Source organism: Chinchilla lanigera, unplaced genomic scaffold (genome assembly GCF_000276665.1).
Source record: "Chinchilla lanigera isolate Chin_1 unplaced genomic scaffold, ChiLan1.0 scaffold00026, whole genome shotgun sequence".
In the NCBI taxonomy this organism is placed as follows: domain Eukaryota; kingdom Metazoa; phylum Chordata; class Mammalia; order Rodentia; family Chinchillidae; genus Chinchilla; species Chinchilla lanigera.
In genome coordinates, this window is record NW_004955427.1 from 12940420 (window position 1) to 12964112 (window position 23693).

The 23693-nt window shown below is 39.4% G+C and overlaps 1 protein-coding gene across 1 annotated transcript in view; it reads right to left on the reverse strand.

The window, feature by feature from the left end:
• Window positions 1-4810: 4810 nt before the first annotated feature.
• Window positions 4811-23693, reverse strand: part of Ccdc80 (coiled-coil domain containing 80) — a 29791-nt gene continuing 10908 nt past the window's right edge. The window contains exons 4-8 of the mRNA XM_005386391.2: window positions 17120-17256; window positions 15345-15493; window positions 9216-9319; window positions 6490-6570; window positions 4811-5316 (exon numbers count right to left, since the gene is read on the reverse strand). Of these exons, the coding sequence (XP_005386448.1) occupies window positions 4970-5316; window positions 6490-6570; window positions 9216-9319; window positions 15345-15493; window positions 17120-17256 (818 nt within the window). The 3' untranslated portion in view covers window positions 4811-4969. The remainder of the gene's footprint in view (window positions 5317-6489; window positions 6571-9215; window positions 9320-15344; window positions 15494-17119; window positions 17257-23693) is intronic.

The following is a 23693-nucleotide window of genomic DNA, read 5'->3' on the forward strand; positions in this document are numbered from 1 at the left end:
GTATTGGCTTAATATTTTGAACCAGTCTGAGAGTTTCTTAAAATACTTGAAATTTATTACATTTCTACTCTTTTATTACTAGTGCCTGTCTTTAAATTTTAAGAACAAAATTTAGAACTTTATAAATTTATCAATTTAAGAAATTAAAAAATAGTCATTGATTTTTTTTCCACTGAAGATGAGAAAGGACAATGTGTTTCCTCCTAACTACCACTTTCTCTGATACGCGCCGGGAGTTTTACCCAGGTCTGTTACAGTATATCTCATCTGTTAGAAGCTCATGTGTTTTCACCTTCTCCTCTCTGACCCTGGGAGTTTTAGATGGTGGTAGATTGAAAAAGCTGCAGCCTAGTGGTAGTAACGGTAAAGTTGTCTTTGCCTGCATGGGTAGATGTCCCATTTGATTGCACAGTGACACTTACGGACATAGTGATGCTTCTTGACTTTCTGATCAGCAGACCACTTAAGGACCCCTTCAGGAGAGAATGGTTTGGCTCTTGTCTAAAACCTTTCCATTGATGCTGCTGGTACAGTCGAGAACACCGCAGCTTTAGATTTTACTGAGTGGGTGTCAGTGGTTTGGAAGAAGATCCTGGAAACAGCAGAGAATCTCTCCTAAAACAAGATGCATCATCATTTCTGTCAAAGACGCAGAACTATGTGGGGTGGTCTGAGACAGCTACTTTATTCATCCAAATGACTCAAAATATTTGGGCTTGAAATGAGAAGTTTTTGGCATAGCTTAATTTATTTAATTTCAGTTTTCTTTTTAAAGAGCAATACATGATAAATGTCTGTAGAAAGTAAATAAATATGAAATAAAACTCTGTCATTAAAAAGGCAGCTTTAATTGGTAGTATACTTAGAGCATAAAATAGCAGTGCCTTAGGGTTATGTTTTCATAAATTTGGTGAAACTTGGATGTTTAAAAATTTTTATTATGTACCTTTTATTTAAAGGATAGTTTGTTGGCCTTTTAATTTGTAATCGCGATTATCACAGTCAGTTAAAGTTAATTTTTATGATGATACTCTCATGTGTCAATTTGACTTGGGTACCAACGGCCTCACAGAGGAGCAAAACTGAGTGTGTCCGCGTGATTCCCACGTAGGCCACAAAATGGGGAAGGAAGACACCAGCCAATAGGTTTGTAGCCTGAATGGAATAAAAAGGGAAAGGAGGAAGTCCCTGTTTTCTCGGGAAGAGCTCTGGTCTTCTCCATTGCCTTCGGACCTTCCTCTCCAGTTCCTTTAGACTTCAGTGCAGACTCTTCAGCTTTCCGCTGCAGAACCTTCGGCTTTCTGACCCAGGCTTGCATTGGACACAGTGAGCTTCCAGGCCTTCCACCTTCGTTTGAGTGGCTCCTTCTGCCCTCCAGTGCAGAGAAGACCATGGTGCACTCTTCCACCACTGATCTGGCAAAAGGCCACCAGCACCTTTTGGCTTCCAATCTCGTAAGCCTACGTAATAATCCCTTTGTATGACTATATGTATATTTTATATTAAGTCTGTTCCTCTGGGGAACCCTATCTAATACACATGACCTCCTCACTCGTAGCTTTTTAATGCTAATTCATCTCAATAAGAAACTGTCTTAAAATAGATTTTTCTTTCCTGAAAGAGTACTTGGCTGATAAACTTTCTGAGAAGATTATATATATAGAGAGAGAGAAATGTATAGATATATGAATGATATATATGTATATATACATATCTATACCCTGCAGTATAAATGTATATATGAGTTTGTGTTTACATATATATGTTGTTGGGTTTTTTTTCGATGTAGGTGAGCTATATTTTAAGCCTGAGTACTTGAATGCCTTTTTTATAGGTTCTTAAGGTTTCTGTGTACTCATCTTAAATTTTAACTTTCCAGTCAGGCCTGTGAATTTACCACAAAATAATGTAGCTAGAAACTCCCTCCCAGTCCCTCCTTACCTGGACACGGAAGGTCATCGCTGAACTTACACGGAAGGGCTAGAAGCTGCTTCAAGGAGACGGAAGGGAAGCAGAGCCGCAGAAATGTACCGTGAGGGAACCAAGCACCTGTGTGCTTTTCCTCTGTATTAACTGAAAATGCTGCTTTAGGAGCCAGTTCTGTGGATTGGACACTACCGTCTACTGTATGCGCAGAGAGGGTTGGCGCTTGGTTTTTACTCTGTTGTCCTGTTTGGGATTAAGGCCCCGCTTCCGTGAGCAGTCAGATGAAAATGAAGTGCCTTGAAGCCAACACACCCGCTTTCCTTATAACTGAGAAAGTGGCTATTTGAATTTTTAGTATTTTATATTAAGTAATACATAGTCTATATTTGTATATACATTTAACAGTGTTTTACATTTATATATAAAATATGTAAAATTAAGTCTATTTTAGATTATATAAAATTACATATAAAATATATCAATATTTTCATATAAATAATATATATCTATATTTTGATCACACCTGGATCTAGTCAGTAGTAACCATCTGAGAGTCAGAATGGATCGTGGGAAAGAGACAGGTAGAAGGGAGGGGCTAGAAGAGACAGTCTCAGCTATTTAAAATCAGACAAATTCTTCACCCAGCTCCAGTGGTTCATAGGGAATAGAGTATCTTTTTTTTTTTTTGCTTTATAGAAGCAAAGTGCTAATATTTAAGGTCTCTGCAGTTTGCTCACAGGATGCCCAGTCTACATTTTAGGACATCAGAAATGTGACATATATGTTGTCATCACACCAGAAAACACTTGAAAAACAAGGATATCCTTTCTAAGAGTGGCTCTGGTGTTCAGAAAGTTCACAGTCCTCGCAGCCTGAGTATCCTTAGAAGCTCCAGTCTGGCTGTGAGGGGATGATCCGGGGTTCTGTTACATTTGGATCGGAAATGTCCCCAAAAGGCTCGTGTGTTCAAGGCTTGGCTGTCAATGTAGCAGGGGTCAGAGGTGGCCTTTAGGGAGGTGATTGGACCATGAAGGCCGTAGCCGCCTCTGTGAGTTGATCCATTGATGGATCAGTGACTTGATGACGTCGTGAGGTGGTGGCAACTGTACATGGTGGGGCCTGCTGCTCGGAAGACGCGAGGCCCTGGGGTTATGGCTGGAAGGAAATGTCTTGTCTGGGCCCCTTTCAAGAGCTCTTTCTCCCCTCCCCCCTCTGCCTGCCTTTCCCTTATCTCTCCAAATTGGGATGACGTGGACCCCTTAGAAAGTATGTGCACAATTTCAGAAGGAATGGTGAGGAAATCCATTTTTATTGACATTTTTAGTTGTGCTTCACCTTGGCAAAATATTAAGAACAATACACATTCACCTGGCTCTTCACCTGTTCATCTCAAGCAGCTGGTGTGGACTGTCCAAGAGATAACAGGAAGGCTGTCCGCCATGGCAGCGTGGGGAGGTGGGAACATAATTTACACATTAAAGAACGGTGTTCTAAAGTCACTTGCGCTTTCCATGCCTCAATTGTCTCTAAAACCAGGAAGAATGGATAGTCTTTATGGGGAAAGAGAGGTAGGACAAGTGATTTCTCATTGAGTTACAATTCCAGTTTTATTATCATGTATAACAAAGTTCAGATGATATAAAAATGACCTGTCCCTGCAGTTGGCACAGGTAAACTAAGAGCAAATATTCACACATGGCTTGAGTGCATCGTTAATATATGTGACTAGTACAGTCAGTAACCAGTGCCATAGATGATTTGGGAAATTAGTTATTAGTACCAGTGCCAAAAGGTTCCCGTTATTGACAGAGGATGGTTTCACCAGGATGCTAAATTCTTGTCTGAGGGCAAGCTCATAAATACTATTGAATAATATTACTTTGTAAATAGTTATTGAAAAAAAAAAGTAGAAAAGAAGCAAGGAAAGGAGGGAGAAAGATGAAGAGTATACTTTGGTAAGCTACATATGAAACAAATGCTGTTTCTCAAAGACAAGAATTACACCATTTTGCAATCCAGCTGCATTTTAATAAGCTATAACTGGACAACTTTTGCCTTTAAAAGTAAAAGAACCCCTGAATGTAATATCCTTCTTTGTATTTTTTAAAATAAGATACCAATACAGTAATAGGCTCCTTAGTAAGTTAAGTACAGTGCTCAAGTGGGAAGGGTCCAGCAAGCCAGACCTAGAATTCCACAGCAACCTGCCAGAACTCTGGAAGATCACGTCTGGCTATAGTGCTGGAGCCTGGTGAAGATTTCCCAGCCCATTGATCTGTCTCTGAAAAGACACCAAAAACTGCTGGGCGTGGTGGTGCACACCTGTAATCCCAGCACTGGGGAGGCTGAGGCAGGAGGATCGTTTGGAGGTCAAGGCCAGCCTGGGCTACAAAGTGAGCTGAAGACCAGCCTGAACTGCATAACGAGACCCGGCCTGAAAAAGACGGGGAAAAAAAAAAAAAAAGACACTAAAGATAAAAGAAGCAGGGCTGGAAGTGGCAGTTACAATAAAATTAGGTTTGGTACTTTTTCTGCCATTTGGTATCAAGCTTCACAAAAGAAATTCCTACAGAGCCAATCTAAAATATTTTTAAACTAACATCTCAAAAAGTGCTAAGAAATTATCAATGATCTGTCAAGGTGTTACCTGAGCACATGCTGTGATCCTTAATTTTCTTTAGCAGTCATAGTTTTCACTTACCAATTAATACAAAAATAAGAAAAAGCTATAAATACTTACAGAATTTTACATGCAAAATTATGTCCTTTGTATAAACAAGGGAAATAACATTCATTTTAAGTACCATGGCTTAGCACCAGATTGTTTCCAGTTAGAGAAACAAACAAATGTCTTTGTGATTTAAAATTTCAATAACAACTCATGAATAGGCAAAACTTTGCTATTTATTTAATCTTAAAAGAACTCTGAAAGAGAAAGACAGGAAGTGGAGACAGGATGGAAGAACGCCCCTGTGTAGCTGGCCACATGTGGCTTTAGCAGCTGCAGGGGAAACTGGCTGGGACTAAGGTTATATATTTCTGTTCAGTAAGGGTACCCATGGTGGTAACCCTCATGATGACGGTAGTCATCCTGGTAACCATCCTGGTATCCTTGGTGGTAATTATGGTAACCATAGCCTGCATACTCATCCTCCGGGCAGCGCATTCCCAGCGACTGCTGAATGGCCATTTCTTGTCTCCGAAGCTGCATCGAATCAATCAAATCATACACAATCGCCATGGACCACATGGGAGAAGGATACCAGGATTTGACGTTTCCGTCTTTTCCAACTAGAAGCATGGAAAAGTACTCTGGGCTCACTTGAAAATAGTTGCGTATATCTTTCACCAAGTGGGCGGGTATATCTTCTCTCTCAACAACAGAGCTCCCTGGAATAGAATTGAAATAACTGTTAGTGGATTAAAGAGTCAGAGTTCACAAAACACCAAAGTGAGACGAAACCACTGGGAGAACAGTAAGCGGCCCCATGAAACTGTTCAGAATCCAATGAAAGGTTCACTGGAGTTTTTGTCATGGTTGGTTTTTAGTTTTCTTTTCCACTAGAAATTAAATATCCCTGCTCTTCTACCACATTTGTAGTGTAAAACTTAGAGGCACATGATATTCCTTGTAGGAATGTTACAAAATATAAAACCAGTCCCTTAGTTTAGTCCCAGCAAGACCCACTTCTTTAAAATTTGCCAAGAACAAGGATGACTGTTCATATTCCCAAGTTTATTTCAAATTAGTTTAGTTACTTGGGGCTGGGGATTTAGCTCAACGGCAAAGCGCCTGCCTGGCAAGCGCAAGGTCGTGAGTTCGGTTCCCGGTACCGGAGAAAAACCAAAAAAAAAAAAAAAAAAAAAAACAGTTTAGTTACTTCTTTGCGATTATGTTTCCCTTTTGATACTTTTCTTCTAAACAAAAAGCTTATGTCATTGTCAAAGGTGACAAATACCAATTATGTTAAGATCTAGATAAATGGATTTAAACTGTGGAGACAAGGGAAAAGAAGAAAGAAGAGAAAAGGAGCTGGTATTTTCTGAGGAAGTCAGCTCTGCCTGGCACTGTGCCAGGTATTTTATAGACATCATCTCATTTAAATACCTCAGGCTTAGAAAGAACTCAGTTTGGTTTCAGAAACCTTGTCAATCATTTTATTTCAGCTTTGCTGAGCTTTTTTGTGTATTTCCTTATCTATTGACAGGGAATCATTGAGATATGACTTACACATGTCCCATAAAACTATTGTGAGAACTAAATGAGATAACATAGGAGAAAATGCTCTGTCACCCAGAAAGCCCTCTACAGACAGAAAGCCCTTACCTTCGTTGAGAAAGCAGATGTTTTTACTGTTACCTTCCATGATTTCATATTAAAAACTATCAGTCGTTCCACTCCATCCTATACCCATCCTGGCATCCACATACAATGGCACATACACACACGGTGAGGGAGGAAGTCAGTGATCCTTCTCCACCTTTGCAGTATGCCCATTGCTTATTACAATTTTAACTGAGGTTAACACTAATTCATGCTATTTTAAAATAACAACGTATTACCATTAATTGGAAACAGTTCTAAAACTCCCCCAATTTCCTCTCCAATGCCCAGAAGCTTTAGGATAGTTATGTGACGCAGACCTGAAAAAAAAAAAGCCAAGAATCAGAAGAAAGGACTCTAAGACATCTTTTACCTTCAAGAACTGATAACTAACCATTGAAAATCTCTTAAAGTTACAAAACGTGTGAATACATAACCTAAGTTGAATAACCCATGTTTAAATTTTTCCATAAAGAGAGAAAACATTTTTAATACCTTGAATAAGAACAACTGCAGATTTTAAGACTAACGAGGTGTGTTTCGCGGGGGGGGGGGTTGTTGGTATTTTTGTAAATTGAAATAGACGAATCTGTTCTTAAACTGTCATTCTCACTATTAAATGACAAAAACAAAAAAGGAAGACAAGACAAAGGTAAAGGAGAAGAAGCCACCATTGGAACATTAAAATAGTGGAGAAGCTGACTGGTGTCTTAACAGCTTTAACTCTGAAAAGTGCAGACCTTTACTGTGGCAGCAGCTAAAGAATTATTTCTGCTGCTTGCACAATAATTTGTTGGCTTAACCAGCAGCTTCTTATCATTTATTTAGGGGACCCAAAGGGAAAACACAGGCACACTCAGCTTGCTTTCACATCCTCAGCTCAAGTTTCGGGAAAACGGGAAGGTCATGGCTTGGTAGCTTGTTGGAATTCTTTTGAAGATGAAGTATTTAGATGAAAGATTTAGAAAAAAAGAAATAGGGAGAAAAAGAGGCTGTCATCATATGAAGATTTCAGGTTTATACATTTACAAAAATGTCACAATGAAACCCATTATTTTGCTCAACTAATGTGTGCTAATAATTATAATGTAAAATATCTAATTTTTAAAAATAAATTAAAAATTATTACAAAAAAATCATGGTTTTTGACAAAACCCCAGTCCAATCAGGATAATACGTTGGAAATAAAAGTATTACTGATAATATTTGTTGTCTGTGGGAAATTAAAAGTTACTATGGGATGGCTCTTTTAAGGAGAAGCAAAATCAAGGCAAAATGCTATTTCCCACATTTTTTTTTGTACTTTCCCAGAGAAATGAAATATTCTGTCCTAAATATTGGTGAGTCATATTTTCAAGGGGAAAGATCATGAATTTAATTAGTCCTACAAAACATGATTTGTTTATACTTTCTCTATATTATAAAAGGGTTAGGGCCGGGGATGTAGCTCAGTGGCCCAAGCGCCTGCCTGGCAAGTGCAAGGTCCTGAGTTCAATTCTCGGTACCAAAAAAAAAAAAAATGTTTGCAGAAGGGTGTGCTTACACTATTGTGATATAGGCTTTGTATGCTGAGATTAAAAATTAATTTAAAAAGCACCTAATAGCTGCTGCAAAAATTTCTTTAGAAAATTCACAGATCATGATTATATTATATTCCTACTGTGATGGGTAATAACTACTCTAAGAACTATTCTCTTACATTAAACCATTGATGACCAAACATAATTTAAAATGTGCCTAACAACATCGGTACAATCAAATCTATACATGTTGCTATAAAATCTTAAATCATTAGTTTTAACAAATGAGTAAAAATTGATGACATGTATTATCATTTCAAACTCGTTTTCTGTGTTCTTTTGAGTTACTTCAAATCTTAAAATTAAAATGTAGAATTTATAGGTACTGACTCCTACCAAGGAACTAGGTATTGATTATACTTCACAAATCATACCTCTTTTCATCCTTTTAAAAATCAAATACAGTTTTATAAAGAATAGATGATTCTTCTTCCTATCTGAAGTACCAAAGTAATGCTGATTCATCTATTTTCTTTTAACATCTGTGGACCTTAGCTACTTCCCCTTCCTTCCATGGCCCTAAGCACTCAAAATTCTCCCTCTGCAGATGCATAGCTCATAAAAGAGTTCAGTAGTGCTTCTTGGTTCAATATCTTCTTGGTTCACCATTGGCCATAGTAAGCTCTAGGTATGATGAAAATTTACTCTATATATATTCAAAATGATACTAGTTCTTCCAGCCCATTCAAATAATGATATTTAGTAACTACCATATATGTTAGTTTTCAAAATACTGAGAAATTCATGACAAAAAGTAATAAACCTTTTTCTCTTTGACCTGTTTGGCTCAAAACACATTCACGACAGGGCCATAATTTATATATCTTGCTACTAGGAAACTCTGATTTGTGTGTGACATTCCCACTGGCTTGAACCACAAATGCTACATGCCTGACTGTCCCATCGGGTGACACAGCACAGTCCCATTGGGTGGTACAAGCCACCCGATGGGAGTATCGTGTGTGCCACCACTGGTTCAAGCCAGCAAGAACATGTTAAAAACAAGGTTCAATTTACACAGATCTTGCTGTCAAGTGACTAAGTATCACCTAAGTAAATGATAATACCTGTTTTATCATTGTGAGACAGGTTTTTACAAAACCAAACAGAAGACAAATAATAGAGATCATTAAAAGTAAAGCTGTACATGTTTTCAAACATGTCAGTGAAGAACATGGTAGGATATAAGATAGAAAAAAAATCCATAGTTGACTAAAGCTATGGTTTGAAAGCAATTTTATTTTCAATACAACAGGAAATGTGTCTGGGAATCTCCAGTCTGGACCAGGGAATAGTTAGATGTTCTAGGTATCTATGTTTCATTTTAGAGTTCCCCAGGAAGAAAATGGTATGGGAAAGCAGAAATGAGGAGAGTTCCCACTCACCAAAATTGCACGCCTGACCGCTGAGGGCAGAGAGCTGTTGTGAATAGGCCCAGTCTTCATCATTAGGAGCAGAGATCACCAGCAACCGCCTCCTCCATCGGAACCTGAAAAAGGACCAGAAGGACGTTAGTACTGCTACTTCAAACAATAAAGCCCTCTGTCAGAAAGCAGAGTCATTTTAGCTGCCATCTTTCCAATGCCAAAAATAAAAAAGCATTGACCTGTGGTGCTCTCCCACAGCTCCTCAAAGTAACAGAGCTGCATTTTTACACTTTAGTACCTTGTCTATTGTTACTTCACAGTCTGCCAACTTTGGTGTTTGCACGATGTATCAGGTATGAGTCTGAGGTCGCCATGCCCGATGAGGTCATTTATGCAGAGACAAAGCTCTCAGATGTAATGAAGACTGGCCAAAATTGTTCCTTATGCTATAGCATCAGAAATAAGGAACTCAGAAGAAAACTCAAGTCCTAGTAGAGTTCCCCTCATGGTTTGGAGAGGGATACAGACAAGAAATAGAGGGAAAAATACAACCAAACTTTTAAGGAGATGACTGTGACAGGAAAATGGGAAAGTGCTCAAAGGGTCACAGAGGGTTCTTAGAAGAACAAAACTCTGTATACCTGCTTCAGGACTCAATGGTATATTCCAGAGGTAAATGTTACGTTCTAAAATTCTAACAAGAAGCAACACAGAGTATCCCTGTGAAGTTCAAAGTTGTTAAACCTTGAGCCATGGAATTTTAGAAAATATAATAAATTTTGCTTCTGCTGTTACAACTTTTATTGTTGGGAAATCTGGGTGCAAGTTTTGTCCCTACTAATTTTTGAACGTCCTTGGGCGTGTCACTCAATTCACCAGTCTCAGTCCTTACCTCCAGAAGTGAAAGCAGCATGTCTACTTTGAAGGCGGATTACAAGGATTCAGCTCTAGAACCCAACCCTGTGAGTTACCCACATGATGGCAGCCAGCTCATTTTATTCATGGCTTCTCCTCCTGTGCTTCTTGTAGCTTCAGAGTGAACATGAGAGTTTTCACCCCGAAGAAAATGGCCTCTTGGGGAACAGCGGTTTGGGCGAATGGCAGAAAATGATAGTGTGATGAAATACAACCTCTGAATGGCCGCCTGTTGTAAGGTTTGCCAAGAATGGCTTGCTGTGACATTACGTTCACTTCCTCTGCTTGTTTTTCTTCAAAGGGAAAGAAAAACTAAAATCTCCACTGAGGATAAGGAGATGAATGTGTCTGGCACTGAGGAGGGAAAGGAGCATCTGAGACTGTCCGGGGTTTCCCGGGAAAGGGAACCATGATGGTTGTCGGATCACAAACACGGTCTCCTGTACTTTCCTGCTTTCTTAGGATGTGTGCCAGACCAGCCCAGGCCTCCGCCGGGATCCCAACCAGGCCAGCCTGCCTGCTGCACGGAGCGGAAGGGTGTCCTGGAAGAGTTATTTTGGGTGAGGTCTATTTTGGCTTGTTTACCTGTGTGCACCCCTGAGTCCTGACTGGGGAGGGTGGGACCCGAGAATCCAGGGCCCAGACACAGCAGAGAGAAGGTCATTTCCCCTCCGCCGTAATTCACCTTCCCACAGACCTTCACAGGAAGATACAAGGACTTCGCTTACACTAATGAAGGAAATAACTTCTAACACACGGAACCAAAGGCATGCGCTTGACCCAGATCTTTTCTTTGACAAATTGTTTTTGTGTCACTTTAGCTTCTCAGTAAATAAAAATATTGCATAACTGACATTCCCTTAACTGGCATTCCCAAATTAGCATGCATTTTCACACACTTTCGTGCTTCTGTTTCAGGGAAAGGTAATTATAGCCTGAACCAAATTGCTAAAGGCCAGACGGCCTTCGGGGTCTGGTCAGCTGAAACCAGGCTCTGCAGACCCAGCACTAAGTCAGCAAATTGAAGGAAAATTCCTATTTGGATACTGGTTTAGTCATAGAACTGTTTTTCATTTCCATTTCTCTTTGCCTGAGTTTCAGTTCTGAAGTGTTTAATAAACAGATCTCACCTCTTCTTTGATAGCTAGTACATATCGATTACTTATTTTGTGCTATGTCCTGAGCTATCATTACCTTTAGTATTAAGTTTACCCTTCACAATAATTGTAAAAAGAGATATACTTATTCCTACCATTCTGCAAGTGAGAAAACTGAATTCTGAAGTAAAGTATTTAGCCTTGTGTCACACAGTAAGTGGAAAAGCAGGATTCAAACTCAAGGCTGTCTTTCTCACACCTTTAAGTAGTATATTATTACATTTTAATTTTTCAAATCAATGATCATAATCAGCCCAATGATTTCATGAGTTGTGACTACAAGCCAGCCACAGACATGAATATCTAAATTGTAGTCACTGTAAACCACCAAATTATAGACCTCTTGGAGTGTCCAAAAAAGGCATATGTTCCAGAAAGAGTAACAAATATCAGAGCCCATAAGGTTCTTACATTAGATGGAAAATGCATTTAAATACCTCATGGCCCTATCCAGTTCAACAGACTTCAGATGAAAAATATTTGGACATGTCTTCAGAATCAAATGAACGCCAGATTCAAACCGATGATCAACATGGATGCAGCTTTTGTGAGTGAACAAAACTGAGATAATGTCAGATTTTCCTTTCAAATTTTGAAATCTATGACATAGTGATTATAAAAAGATTCATTTTATTTTGTTCTTTATACTTTGAGTTTCTTGTAGAAGAGAAACCATGAAATATTTCAGCTTGTGTGTCTGATTTATTTTGCCTCACGTTATGGTCTCAGTGCATCCATTTTCCTACCCATGACTCAAATCTGTCCTTTGCAGCAGGTAGACAATAAGAAACAGGGAGATAGATCTTTTGGAAATGGGCGGAAGACCAAGAGATGGAAGGAAGGGGAGGAAGAGGGAGAGGAAGGGATGTAAAAAGAACTCGTATATGTTATGTACAGGTACCAACTCTCCACAATGAATGTAATCATTATGTACTACAAACACGTACTGATAAAAATGTTTTTAAAAGACACTCTCCCTGGGGATGGTGAGAAGCCCTCAGGATATCTGTAGCCGTAGGTCTCACAGCTGGCCCAGCTCTCTTGTTTTAAGCAGTATCAGTGAACTGAATGCTAACTGTCTGTTTTAGAGGATGAACGACCTGAATTCACCAGGGTGGTTCAGAAAGTAGGCATCTTTTGTCCTGGAAGATTTAGAGTTAAGGAGAAAACATTGCATTGCAAATGGGAAGAGAGACTAAGGAAAAGGGTGAGGGGGAGGACAAGAGAAAACAGTAAAATAAAAAGCTTCTTTTAATTTACTTTGCTCTTTATACTTTGAATTTCTCGTAGAAGAGAAACCATGAAATATCGAAGCTTGTGTGTCTGATTTATTTTGCCTAACAGGAACCTAAGAACCACAATGAATATAAATATTATACGCCATAAGCATAAATTAAGATTAAAAATACCAACAAGAATAACAATGGGGAATGGGAAATGAAAGGAGGGGGAAGATGATTGTAAACTGCATGATGCAGACACGTACGAATAAAACATAAATAAAAAAGAAGAAAATAGGGCCGTAGAATATCACTATATATATTTTAAGAAAACTCTAGTTTTCTTTATATAAGAATAATTTATATTCCTATGAAACTTGAATTTGGCCTAATAAAATAACAACCTTCAAATTCCAAATCAGAATGTATAACTGAGTAATTGGCTTAAATGTGTCCTTTAAATTGCAGTCTTACTAAGTGTATGCAGTTTTTGGAACACCCAAGAGAACTTTAGATTCACTGTATTTATAAAATTAATTTATCAGGCCGGGCATGTAGCTCAGTGACACAGTGCCTGCCTGGCAGGCCAAAGGTTGTCAGTTCAATTCCCAGTACCAAAAAAAGGTTAATTTATTAAACTTAGAGATCATATAAGTACTCGGGTTTTGGTTATTTCAAACAACTAAAGTAAATATATGAAACATATACTGATTACATAAAATGATAAAGTTGCTTAATAGTTTGTAAGTAAGATGAAAAATTCTTCAAAGCCCTCTTAAAAGTGATAGCTGAAATTTGCTAAGTTACAAATTGAAAAATAAAATCCATAAACCTAATTTGAAAGAGAAGCCTGAAATTTCTGACTTAATATGTTTAACACTAATTGTTAGAGTCAAAAACAAACTTCAAAAGAATCTTTTCTACCTTAAAAAAGAACAGACATATACCTTGAGGGAAGTGAAAAACTTATCAGCAATCTGTGTCATTTTAAGGGCAACGGAAGTTGGTGTTTTAAAACTGAGTGTGGTGATGCACACCTGTAATCCCAGCATTCTGGAAAGATTGAGACAGGAGAATTGCAAGTTTGAGGACAGCCTGGGCCATTTAGTAACTTGGTGAGATGCTGTCTAAAAATAAAATGGGGCAGGGGAATGTAGCTCAATGTGCAGGACCTGGGTTCAATCCCATGTACTTTAAAAAACAAACCAAATAACGAGAAAAATAAGTTGGTGTTTTAGTGTCCATAGGAATGGTTAAAGTCATTTGCCTGGTGCCACCCAGAACTCTTTCTTGGCTTAGCGTCCTTCGGGCTTAGTTGAATGTAAAACCTTAGAAAGTGTCCATCTCCCATTTCTATATTGGATACTTGCATTACATTGAGATTCTGGCTGAAGACAGTGTCTCAGTTTCCCGTTGGTTCTGAAATCCTGCAATTTTTAGAGTGTCATTTTTTATGTCAAACTCTGGGCCTTTGAGTCCAGAATTTAAAATAATTAATCTTTCATTTTCAAAATGAGCTCAAAATGGTAAACTTTGGGAGTCAGACTGTTGTTAGGCCACTGTCTTCTGGAACCGACACTAGCCCAGTGATAAGAGGAAGCTACTTAATCCCCATTAGCCTTGGTTGTCTGTCCTGCAACGCACCTACAGATAAGTACTTAGCCCACGGGGCTGTCCAGAGGATTAAACCAGGGATTGAAGGTGGAGTGCACAGCACAGGTATAAGCACACAGAAAGTGATCACAGCAAGGCTGAGATGGGAGCAGAGAGGCTTCCTACCATTCTCTTCATCTAATGCCTGAGAGATATTTAAATCTGTTTAACTGAGCACTATAGAGTCAACACAGCTGGTAAGTTGCAGACCCAAAACTTGAATGAGTAATACAGTCTCTGTTCTTTAGATACCGTGAGTGTTATGTGCTAAGACTCAAGCCTCCTGCATCTGTAAGGATGCAGATTATCCACTTGCTAATTATGCAGTTTTTGATACCCTGACTCACACGTGGGGGCTGTGCTTTTGTAGACATGAGTCAAGATTTAGCCTAAGTGATACACATTTAACCCTGAGCCTCCAGGCAAATGCTACATTTCTGATGCCCCTCAGTCACGCAATAAGTACGACTGGGGTAGTGTTTATTTTGTGGATTTGTTGTGGGTAATTTTTATAATTTTGCACTTCCTAAGGCCCCAAAGTCCCTGGAGAATTTTTCTTTTAACATCAAGGAAGGAAAGGAGAAGGAGAAATTTGGATTTTTTTTTGTTTGTTTTGCACTCTTGTCTGGGTATATTCCTTCCCCCACCGAACTGAGATTACTGTGAAATGGCTTTGAATAAGTGACACCCCCTGGAGGATCAGAGAGCTGGGTCAAGAGGCTGTCTCCTTCTGAGGTCTTAGTGGGGCCTTTGTTGTTTTCTGCGAAGTTGCAAGGAAGCGGAAAATCAAGCGTAGTGTGCCAAATCCTGTTTGGGACTAGAAGGAGCCTAATAAATAAATATGTAAAACAAAAGTGTCATACACAGACCATTCTAAATTCACTGACTGGATGAATCAATCCTCAAAGAAGTTCAGAGTTCAAAATTCTGTTCCAAAGAAGGAGCAGAAAGGCGAGAAAAGACCTGTCCAAAATCACCAAATCCGCGTTTACTCACAAAGCGGAGCCGGGTCAGCCTCCCAAGCAGTTACCCCCAACAGAACAAGGCAAGCCTGTGGCCGGAGTCCCAGAGACTCGCAAGCCTTTCTCCAAACAGGACCATTCTCTGTACCCACGTTCGGTTCTCTGTCTCTTTGGCATTTTCAGTCGCTCACCCCAAACAAATTTGCGCTTGCCCCTTTCAAGACTGGAAGAATGATGTACCTGGATAGGAAGTTCTCCAGGGACTGCTTCTTGTCCTCTTTGCATACAATGCCCTCCTTCTTCTGCTTCTCCATATCTTTGATTCGGGACTGGAATGTATCAATCAGATCAAACACAGACTTCATTGCAATCGGCACCTCGTAGTATTGCTGTTTTAAAAAGCACAGAAAGCAAATGTCATGTAAGTGCATTTCTTCTCTCTGTTCAGAGAATCTGGGAGGATTCAGGGGACTTCTGGGAAAATATTTTAAAACACAGCCTGGTGGGCTCACTGGCTTACAACGCTGAAATAGTGCTCTCTGCTGATGTTTTGAAGTTCAGAATCCATGAAACAACTGCTGCTTTTACATTCTTTTTAACTGCACCTTTTATTAGAAAGGGCCCATGTCTTCCTCATCATACAAATCCTAGGTTCACTTCTCTGCTTTTAGTACTGAGCTGATTCCTGTTCACTGTTGAAAAGTGGGGGCTGGGGATTTAGCTCAGCGGCACAGCGCCTGCCTGGCAAGCGCAAGGTCGTGAGTTTGATTCCTGGTACTGGAAGAAAAATGAAAAGTGAAAAAAACACTGTATGCAGTACAGGAGACCCAATGGAATGCCATAGCATAGTAGTTTTATACCAACGCCTGTTCTCCAGGCCCAGCAATGATTTCATGGAGCGAATAGCACTTGATATTAAGTCATGTTTGCTGACGTTTTCAGAAATAAATTGGGATCTAACTTCAAGATAGTGAAATTTAGTTTCCTGAGTCATAGTTGTCTGGACTTATAAAAAGAACCTGAGACAGATTCCGGGGCTGGATTAGCATAACCACTATATGCTAGAGAACAGTCCGGATGTGGCTTAGAGTTCTATGTCCAATAGGAATTCACCTTAGAGACCAGGTAGTTCAGTGTCTCACATTAGTGATGGAGTTTCACATGTGTGGAATGAATTAATAAAGCAATCTCTCCCCAGATCCAGAAAAACCCAGCTGCAAGTTAAGTCAGCTATTCTGACAACTCCAAAAGCCTTTTTCCCTAAAGATTCTTATGTAAGCATGTTTAATGCCAATATTTTGAAATTATAGCGGATTCTGGAGCCAGCCTATGTGGTTATGGAAGTTCAACACTAACTGGGTAGTCTTGGGCAAGTTACTTATCCATTCTGAAACTTGTTTTCTCTGTGAAACAAAAATAATGCTGGTGTTTATCTTGGAAGTTTGAGAGAACAGTTGCAAAGTATTGAGGAGAATTCCTGACAGAATGAAAGCCCTTGATAAAGTGAGCAATTTTTGTTATTCTTTTGACTATGTAGCATAGGTTTTCATGGTTCAAAATCTGTGTCCTAAGCATAAGAAGAAAATCAGTGTGAAATACTAAAGTCTTCTCCAGGTTGGCTCAGAAGTTAAACTTCCAGACCCTTCCAAAAAACCTGTGTGTTAAATCCAGGTTTCTTGAAGACGGAAAGCACTCTTTGCTTTTTATCCTGAGGGCTTGGAACACCCCAACTATTCAACAAGTGTCTGATGAAAGCACAACATTGCTTTTAGAGAAGAATTTAGTCAGACTCAAATAGCTGGGCCATTGCAGGTCAGTCCAAGCCATTTTCTTCTGGAGTGAACAGTTCTGAATACAAATTCATAAGACAATGTGAGCTGTTTGGGCCACTTCAAAACTTTTTTCAATTCTGAAGTAACTTGTGCTCACTCGTACACGTAATAGACTCTTTAACAAAAATTCTCAGTTGCTATTCTAAAGGGTTGCATTGCATCATCCATCAGAAGAACCTGTACCTTGACTCTCAGATCAACATCTGTCAGCACCATGAAGAAGTCATTGTAGGTCATCCCATACTCCTTCCGCAGCTCACCGATGAGATGCTGGTCTACCAAGTCTTCATCATCCACCACTCGCATGGGTTTCTCATTATCTTAAGGCAAATGAAACGTGAGTAAATATGAGCGTGGAAGTAATTGAGTGGGGTCTGAGCCTCCATTCGCCTCTAATCAGACAAGCCTGTGTTAGTTTTACATATTCAACTCACACTGTGTATAAACAAACGTTCCAGAGGGGTTAGTAACTATTGACCCAAATGAATACGCTAATTTTGAAAGTCATTCTTCTAACGATGATGAAAGGAAGATGAAAGGCTCCATCTCTGCCCACCCTGTCATAGTAAATCAGAAATGGAAAAATGAACAGAAGGCTGCTGAACCATGCTTAGAAGAAGACAGCCAGTGCCCTCAGAAAATGGGTCTTCACCCTTCACCCTGGACCCAGACACTTCTGCTGTTTTATTTCCACTAAACATAAATTTGCATATGAAACTTGTATCTGCAACTCTTTTGTAGTATATAATTAATTCTGGAATTTAGTGAACATGCCATAGCTATAGAGAAAAAGATGTATATTTTCAAATATAGTTACAGGTTCCTTTTGGCTGCAAAAAACTCAGGCTATTCCTAATACAATTTTTTAAAGATGTTATGATTTTAAGCAGAATGTGACTGAATCTATGGAAATTTTAAGCCATTATGTGCTTTCTCAATCATCAGACCCCAGAAAGAAATCTGTATAATTCAGTATGGTTCCTGAAGGTGTCACTGAGTAACAGGAAATGCAAATTGAAGTATCTGGTTTATACGGCAACTTGTATATCTGGAAAAATCTTTAACATTTCCAAGGACAAGATAGCTTTGCAAAAGACTGTCTCTCCAACTGACAATGGTTAGAGTTACCAGATTTTCAACTCTGTAATAGTGAGAATGTGATATCACTTAGTAGAAGCTATACTTTAAATCTTGAATTTCTGGTCTTTTCCCAATATTCATTCATGATGGGGGACAGCAGCAGTAACCCCCAGCTGTCAATCATGTGATCCTGAGGATGAGCAATTGACACATTGGAGCTTAGCTTATGGGTGGGTTGGGTTTATTAAGTGCATTTTTACTCTGAATATTTCCGATTTACAATGGATTCCCCAGGGTGTAACTCCATCATAAGCTAAAGAGCATCCATATTTACTTCTACTGTCTCAAACAGGTCCCTATACCATACTATTCAGAAATAAGTTTGCTGTGAATATTAGGAGCTGGATCCCTCCTTGGAAAGTGCTCTTTTTTTTTTTCTTTGTCTTTTTGGGACAGGGTCTCACTATGCAGTTCAAGCTGGCCTTGAGCTCACTTTGTAGCCCACGCTGCTCTCAAACTTGCAACGATCCTCCTGCCTCAGCCTCCCAAGTGCTGGGATTACAGGTGTGCACCACCACACCTGGCCAAAAGTGCTCTTCTTAAAAGACAACTGCCTTTCCCCAAATCATAGCCCTACCAGAACACACCTCCATTTGATGATTAGTGCAGTAGGGGAAAGGGTTAGATATAAAACCTGTCTCCCTTGCCTCAAAGTGAACAACCCCAAAAGACCAAAATCACTGAAGTTCAAAGTCACCATCTATCTAATCTTGCATCCCTCTCCTCTCATAGATAGTAAGAATATACCCCACTAACTTCTTATGTGCAAAGCTCAGAGATGCAAGATCCGTTTTTGAGGGAGCATTTTATCACAGACTCTGAGAAGAGCAGTGACTCAGTCAAATGCACATTGGTAATGAATAATAAAATAAAGGTGAAGACTCAGTATATTTCACTCCTGTCCAGTATTTTTTCTCCTGTACAAAAATGCCTCACACTGGAGGGTAAGGAAGATCCAGAACCAAGCTTCAAGCCAACTTTGTTCTGGTAGTATACAGCAAGAAGACGATTTCACAGTCTCATTTCTTTCAACAAAAATGTTTTCTGAAGTATTGCAACCAAACATTAGAAAAAAATTCTGCATTCCCACACTACTGTTCGCACTGAATAGGGAAATCTAACAACAACAGCGAAAGCTCTGTCTTATATTGGACCCAACTTAAATAGGGAAACTCTACAACAAGACAGATTCCACTACAGGCCAAGTTCTGCGGCTGGTACATGTGAAGCCAACTCCTGTCTTCAGCTGCCTTCTTTGGTCACTGGTCTCTGGTACGCTCTACATTCTGTATAAATCAGAGCTGGCTAAACGGGTGATTCTCCCCCATCTTGGAAGGCAACATCGAGGAGGCAGCTCCTTAAGTTTATCCTAAATCAAGTCCTTAGCAACCATTGCAGGAATTAGAAGGAAAAATTCTTTAAGAAACAGCCTATAAATTGTCCACCGGCTTCTAACCCAGCTAAAATGATTCACAGATCCAAACATTTTATGATATTTGCATCTAAGTTTATTGAAGAGATGGAAGATAAGGATGAGAAGGTGAACTTTCTTCTGTGCTGGTAGGACTATCCCTGAAGTTGACTAGGTCCTCACCCTTTAAAGCCCAACCCTAAATGTCAGTACCCAAATTCCAGTGGTGGTAAATTTCTCCATGCATTTGTTTCTCCATAACTGACTACAGACAGAAATGAGACTGCAGAAAAATTTAGCTCCAGTTATAAGATATCAGACAATTGTGTACCAGGAATTTAGTTCAAAACTTCTATCCATGCTGCTACTTCTCTGTGACACCTATGCTTTTTTTCTCCCTTCCTTTTAACTTATTTCTTAAGTTGAAGCCATTCTGTCCATACCTAGAGCACCCCAGCCTCCCCTATTGCTTCAGAAACTCCTTATCAAAGTATGATTCACCATCTACCTCCATCATAATCATCTGGAATACTTGTTAGGTTACAATCCTTGCATCCATACCAATTAATCAGAAGCACTGGTAGGAGGCCCAGGGATCTGCATTTGTGGTTCCTACATGATTATTATGCACTCTAACGACAGAGAGTTACTGTCTCACAGGATAAAACACTGCACACATTTTTGACTTTCAAATCCAGAACAGGTGTCATCTCTTTAAAAAGTTAAATAAAATCAAAAATAACTTCCTAATATTGTCACCTACCCCCCAAACATGCTACTCACTTTTCAAGGCTTCTCTATTAAATCAACTCCCTGTTCAAAATTTTTTCCAGTATCTTCTGTAACAATGACAGCCATTGGAAGAACTTATCTCTCTATCGCATTCTTCAAATACTTGATGTATACACTTGACTTAGGTACATTTCACTCTTTGATTGTCAAAGTTGATCTTGACACTGATACGCTTGATGTCACAGGCCGCAAGGGCAGTGGAACGGGATGCCTGAAGGAGCTGGGAGACAGGTTTTTTGGCCTTTAGGGCACAGAATGAGTGATAGTCAAAGACTGGGTAAACATGGGGGTGGGCTTCCAGCCACTACATGGAGATCTGAGCGCTCACCCAGCTTCTCCCAGCTCAGAGTGGCAGGATTCAAAGAAGGCACGAGTCAGGCACCGTCACAAGAAGAAGAGCTGGGGGGGAAGGGTCAATTCTTCAGTCCTGGGAAAAGCAGCCTTTTTGGATTGTTACGGATTCTGCTGGTTGGGAAGCTTCTCCATATAGAATAATTTTTTACAAAGAGTCAAAGACATAATATTTTGGACTGGAGTGGATTCTACCATTTTTATTCATAAAGGATTTTTAATTCACCTGTGAATTCCTTCCATATAAGAAATCAATACTAGTCCATTCTTGTTATTCTATCCTCCACTTTTTATCAACTCCAACTCCATCAGATTTTCTACCTCTTTTGTTACCAATTACCCTCAAACTCTCCTTCCTTCAAAAGAAATTATCAAAGCATTTCCTTTACCACATAAAATAACGTGTGTTATAGGTCTTAAAATTCGGTAATGAACTGCCAGTGTCAAATTTCTCATCTCTGTATTTTGCTAGAAAAAAGCCTGCTTATGTCATCCTCACTTTCGTTCTACAACAAAGTGCTGCTAGCCAGCATCTCATTCCTCTCTGACAACTTTGTCTATGATCCATCTACATCACATACACATCAGTATAATCTTTGCTAGGCTGATTTTTTAAATAGCATTAACAATAATGAATGCCACTATGTGTTATGTAATTTTAATATACTCCATTCTAACAAAACCAGATGGACACTGGAGTCTGCTCAAGCATAAATAACTTTATCTAGACTAATTCTTGAAGTCTTTCTTTCTTTTCTCTCTTTTTTTTTTTCTTTTTGAAACAGGGTCTTGCTATGCAGTTCAGGCTGGCCTTGAGCTCACTTTGTAGCCGAGGCTGGTCTTGAACTCACAACGATTCTCCTGCCTCAGCCTCCGGAGTGCTGGTATTATAGGCATGAGCCACCACACCCAGCTAATGCTTGAAGTCTTAAGGCGGACTTCCTGGTATTTGCAGGTTCATCATCATCAGTGACCCAAATACTTTTAATGAGATGGACCAGCTGATGAGTATTTCTCACACTGTAGCTGGATGTAAGCATCTATTTTCAAAATCCATTTAAAAAAATCTGGAAAAGTAGGGAGTGCCTGATTTGTGAGGAAAAGTAAGGCCATCAGATAGATTTCCAGCTGAAAATCAGACAAGGTTGGGGTTTGGTTCACTGAGAACACGGCTCATGCCAATTCTTATTTTCCCATGGCTAACTCCCAGTCCTGGCTGCAAGCGCTACAGCCCTTCCCATAAGGGTAACCTGGGACACCACATGAGGAGAAAAAGGCCTTCCAGGAATCAGAGTAGGATCACAGTAAAGTTCACGCCCACTCCATATCAGTTCCAGGCTGCCGTTCAGTGAGGCAAACACCCAAATCATAATACCTGAGTCCCAGTAATGCAGAAAAGAAAGCCTCAGCCTCCCTACAGTTCATATTCGATCCAGATGTTTAGAAAACAGCAATGTTGTGCTAAAAATCTGCCAAGGCAGCACCAGATGCTTACAATAGGACCATACAGAGGCTGAGGTGGAAGATATAATGGCTTTTCCAAACTTCCGTGAAGTAAAGAATGGAAATACTTCGTGGAGGAGTTGGTGGTAGCACACTTAACACTGGGAACACCTGGCCGAGGCAGACTCTCATCCCCAGCTAGCACCAGTCTCTTCAGGACTGAATACCAACTTCCTCTCTAGACATCTGGAATAGAGTTAAGCCACTGGCTCACGCTGCTATGTGGAACACCAGGAAACAAATGGTTGAATCCTTGTTAACCACTAAAAATGTGGCTTCACGGTATTAGTCTCTTGGGCTGCACTTGTATTACCAAGAGCAGCAATGCAGTCTGACCTGGAAGAGCATTTGTGAAGCCTCACGCACCACCACTGGATACTAGCAGAAAAAAAATTACAATTATTTTGCAGTTGCAAGTGCCTTCGTGACAGCTGTAACGGCTCACTGAACTTCCAGATGACTGTCAGATCAAACAGTGGTGATAATCACCCCATAGCAATAGTGTCTACTGTCAGATGGGGTTTTGTATACATTTCTTACTTAATCCTCACCATAGCCTGTGAAATAGATGTTTTTCTCTTCTAAAATAAGATGTAAGGGGTAACTTGCCAAGCTCACACAACAACTACATTTTTGAAGCTGGGCTTGAATCTGTGTGCTTTCAGATCTACTTCTTTGTGTCTTTTATTTGTATGATTTTGTTATGTTTTTGATTAAAGAATATCCTTTTTTTCATCTTCCTCTCAGACATGCACACACAGGAATAAATGTCCATAAGTCAATCACTAATCCACAATGATTTATAATGGGACATGGGGAAATAAGCTATTTAATTTTCCTTTGTAGTCATTTCACAGGAAGGTAAGTTAAAAAACATACAGAATACATAACTGAAAACTAATACCTGCATAAATTCTAGAGTTCTGCTGTACAACACTGTGCCTATGGTTAGTAATACTATATTTCGAACTTAAAAATTGTCAGGAAGGCAACCTCATCTTAAATGTTTTACCACAATAAAAAAATAAAGTCATAGCATAATAAAGAAAGCTAAAATACATTCAATTCAAGTTGACATTACCATGATATAATTATGACTATTATGCTTATTTTTTCCAAGGTTATATACCAGAAAAATCTGAGCTAGTGTCATATGTATTGAATTTAAATATTAATAGGATATATATGTGTATGTATATACGTAGTAAAGGAGAAAGGGAAGGAGACAGAGGGAGAAGGAGAGACGGAGAGAGAAAGAGAGAGAGAGTGTTGTTTTGTTTTGTTTCATGAAACAGGGTCTTGCTATGTAGTTCAGGCTGGCCTAGGAACTCACTACATAGCTCAGGCTGCCCTTAAACTTGTAGTTGTCCTCCTGCCACAGCCTCTGAAGTGTTGGGATTACAAGTGTGTGCTACCATGCCCAGTTTAGGAAAAATATTTTTATACTGTTTCAGATATTTTCCATAGATCATTTTATGAAAAAAAAGGCAGGATATATAAATGATAAAATATGAAATCTGAAGGATTTTGATTGTAACCAAATAACAGCAAAGTTGAGAA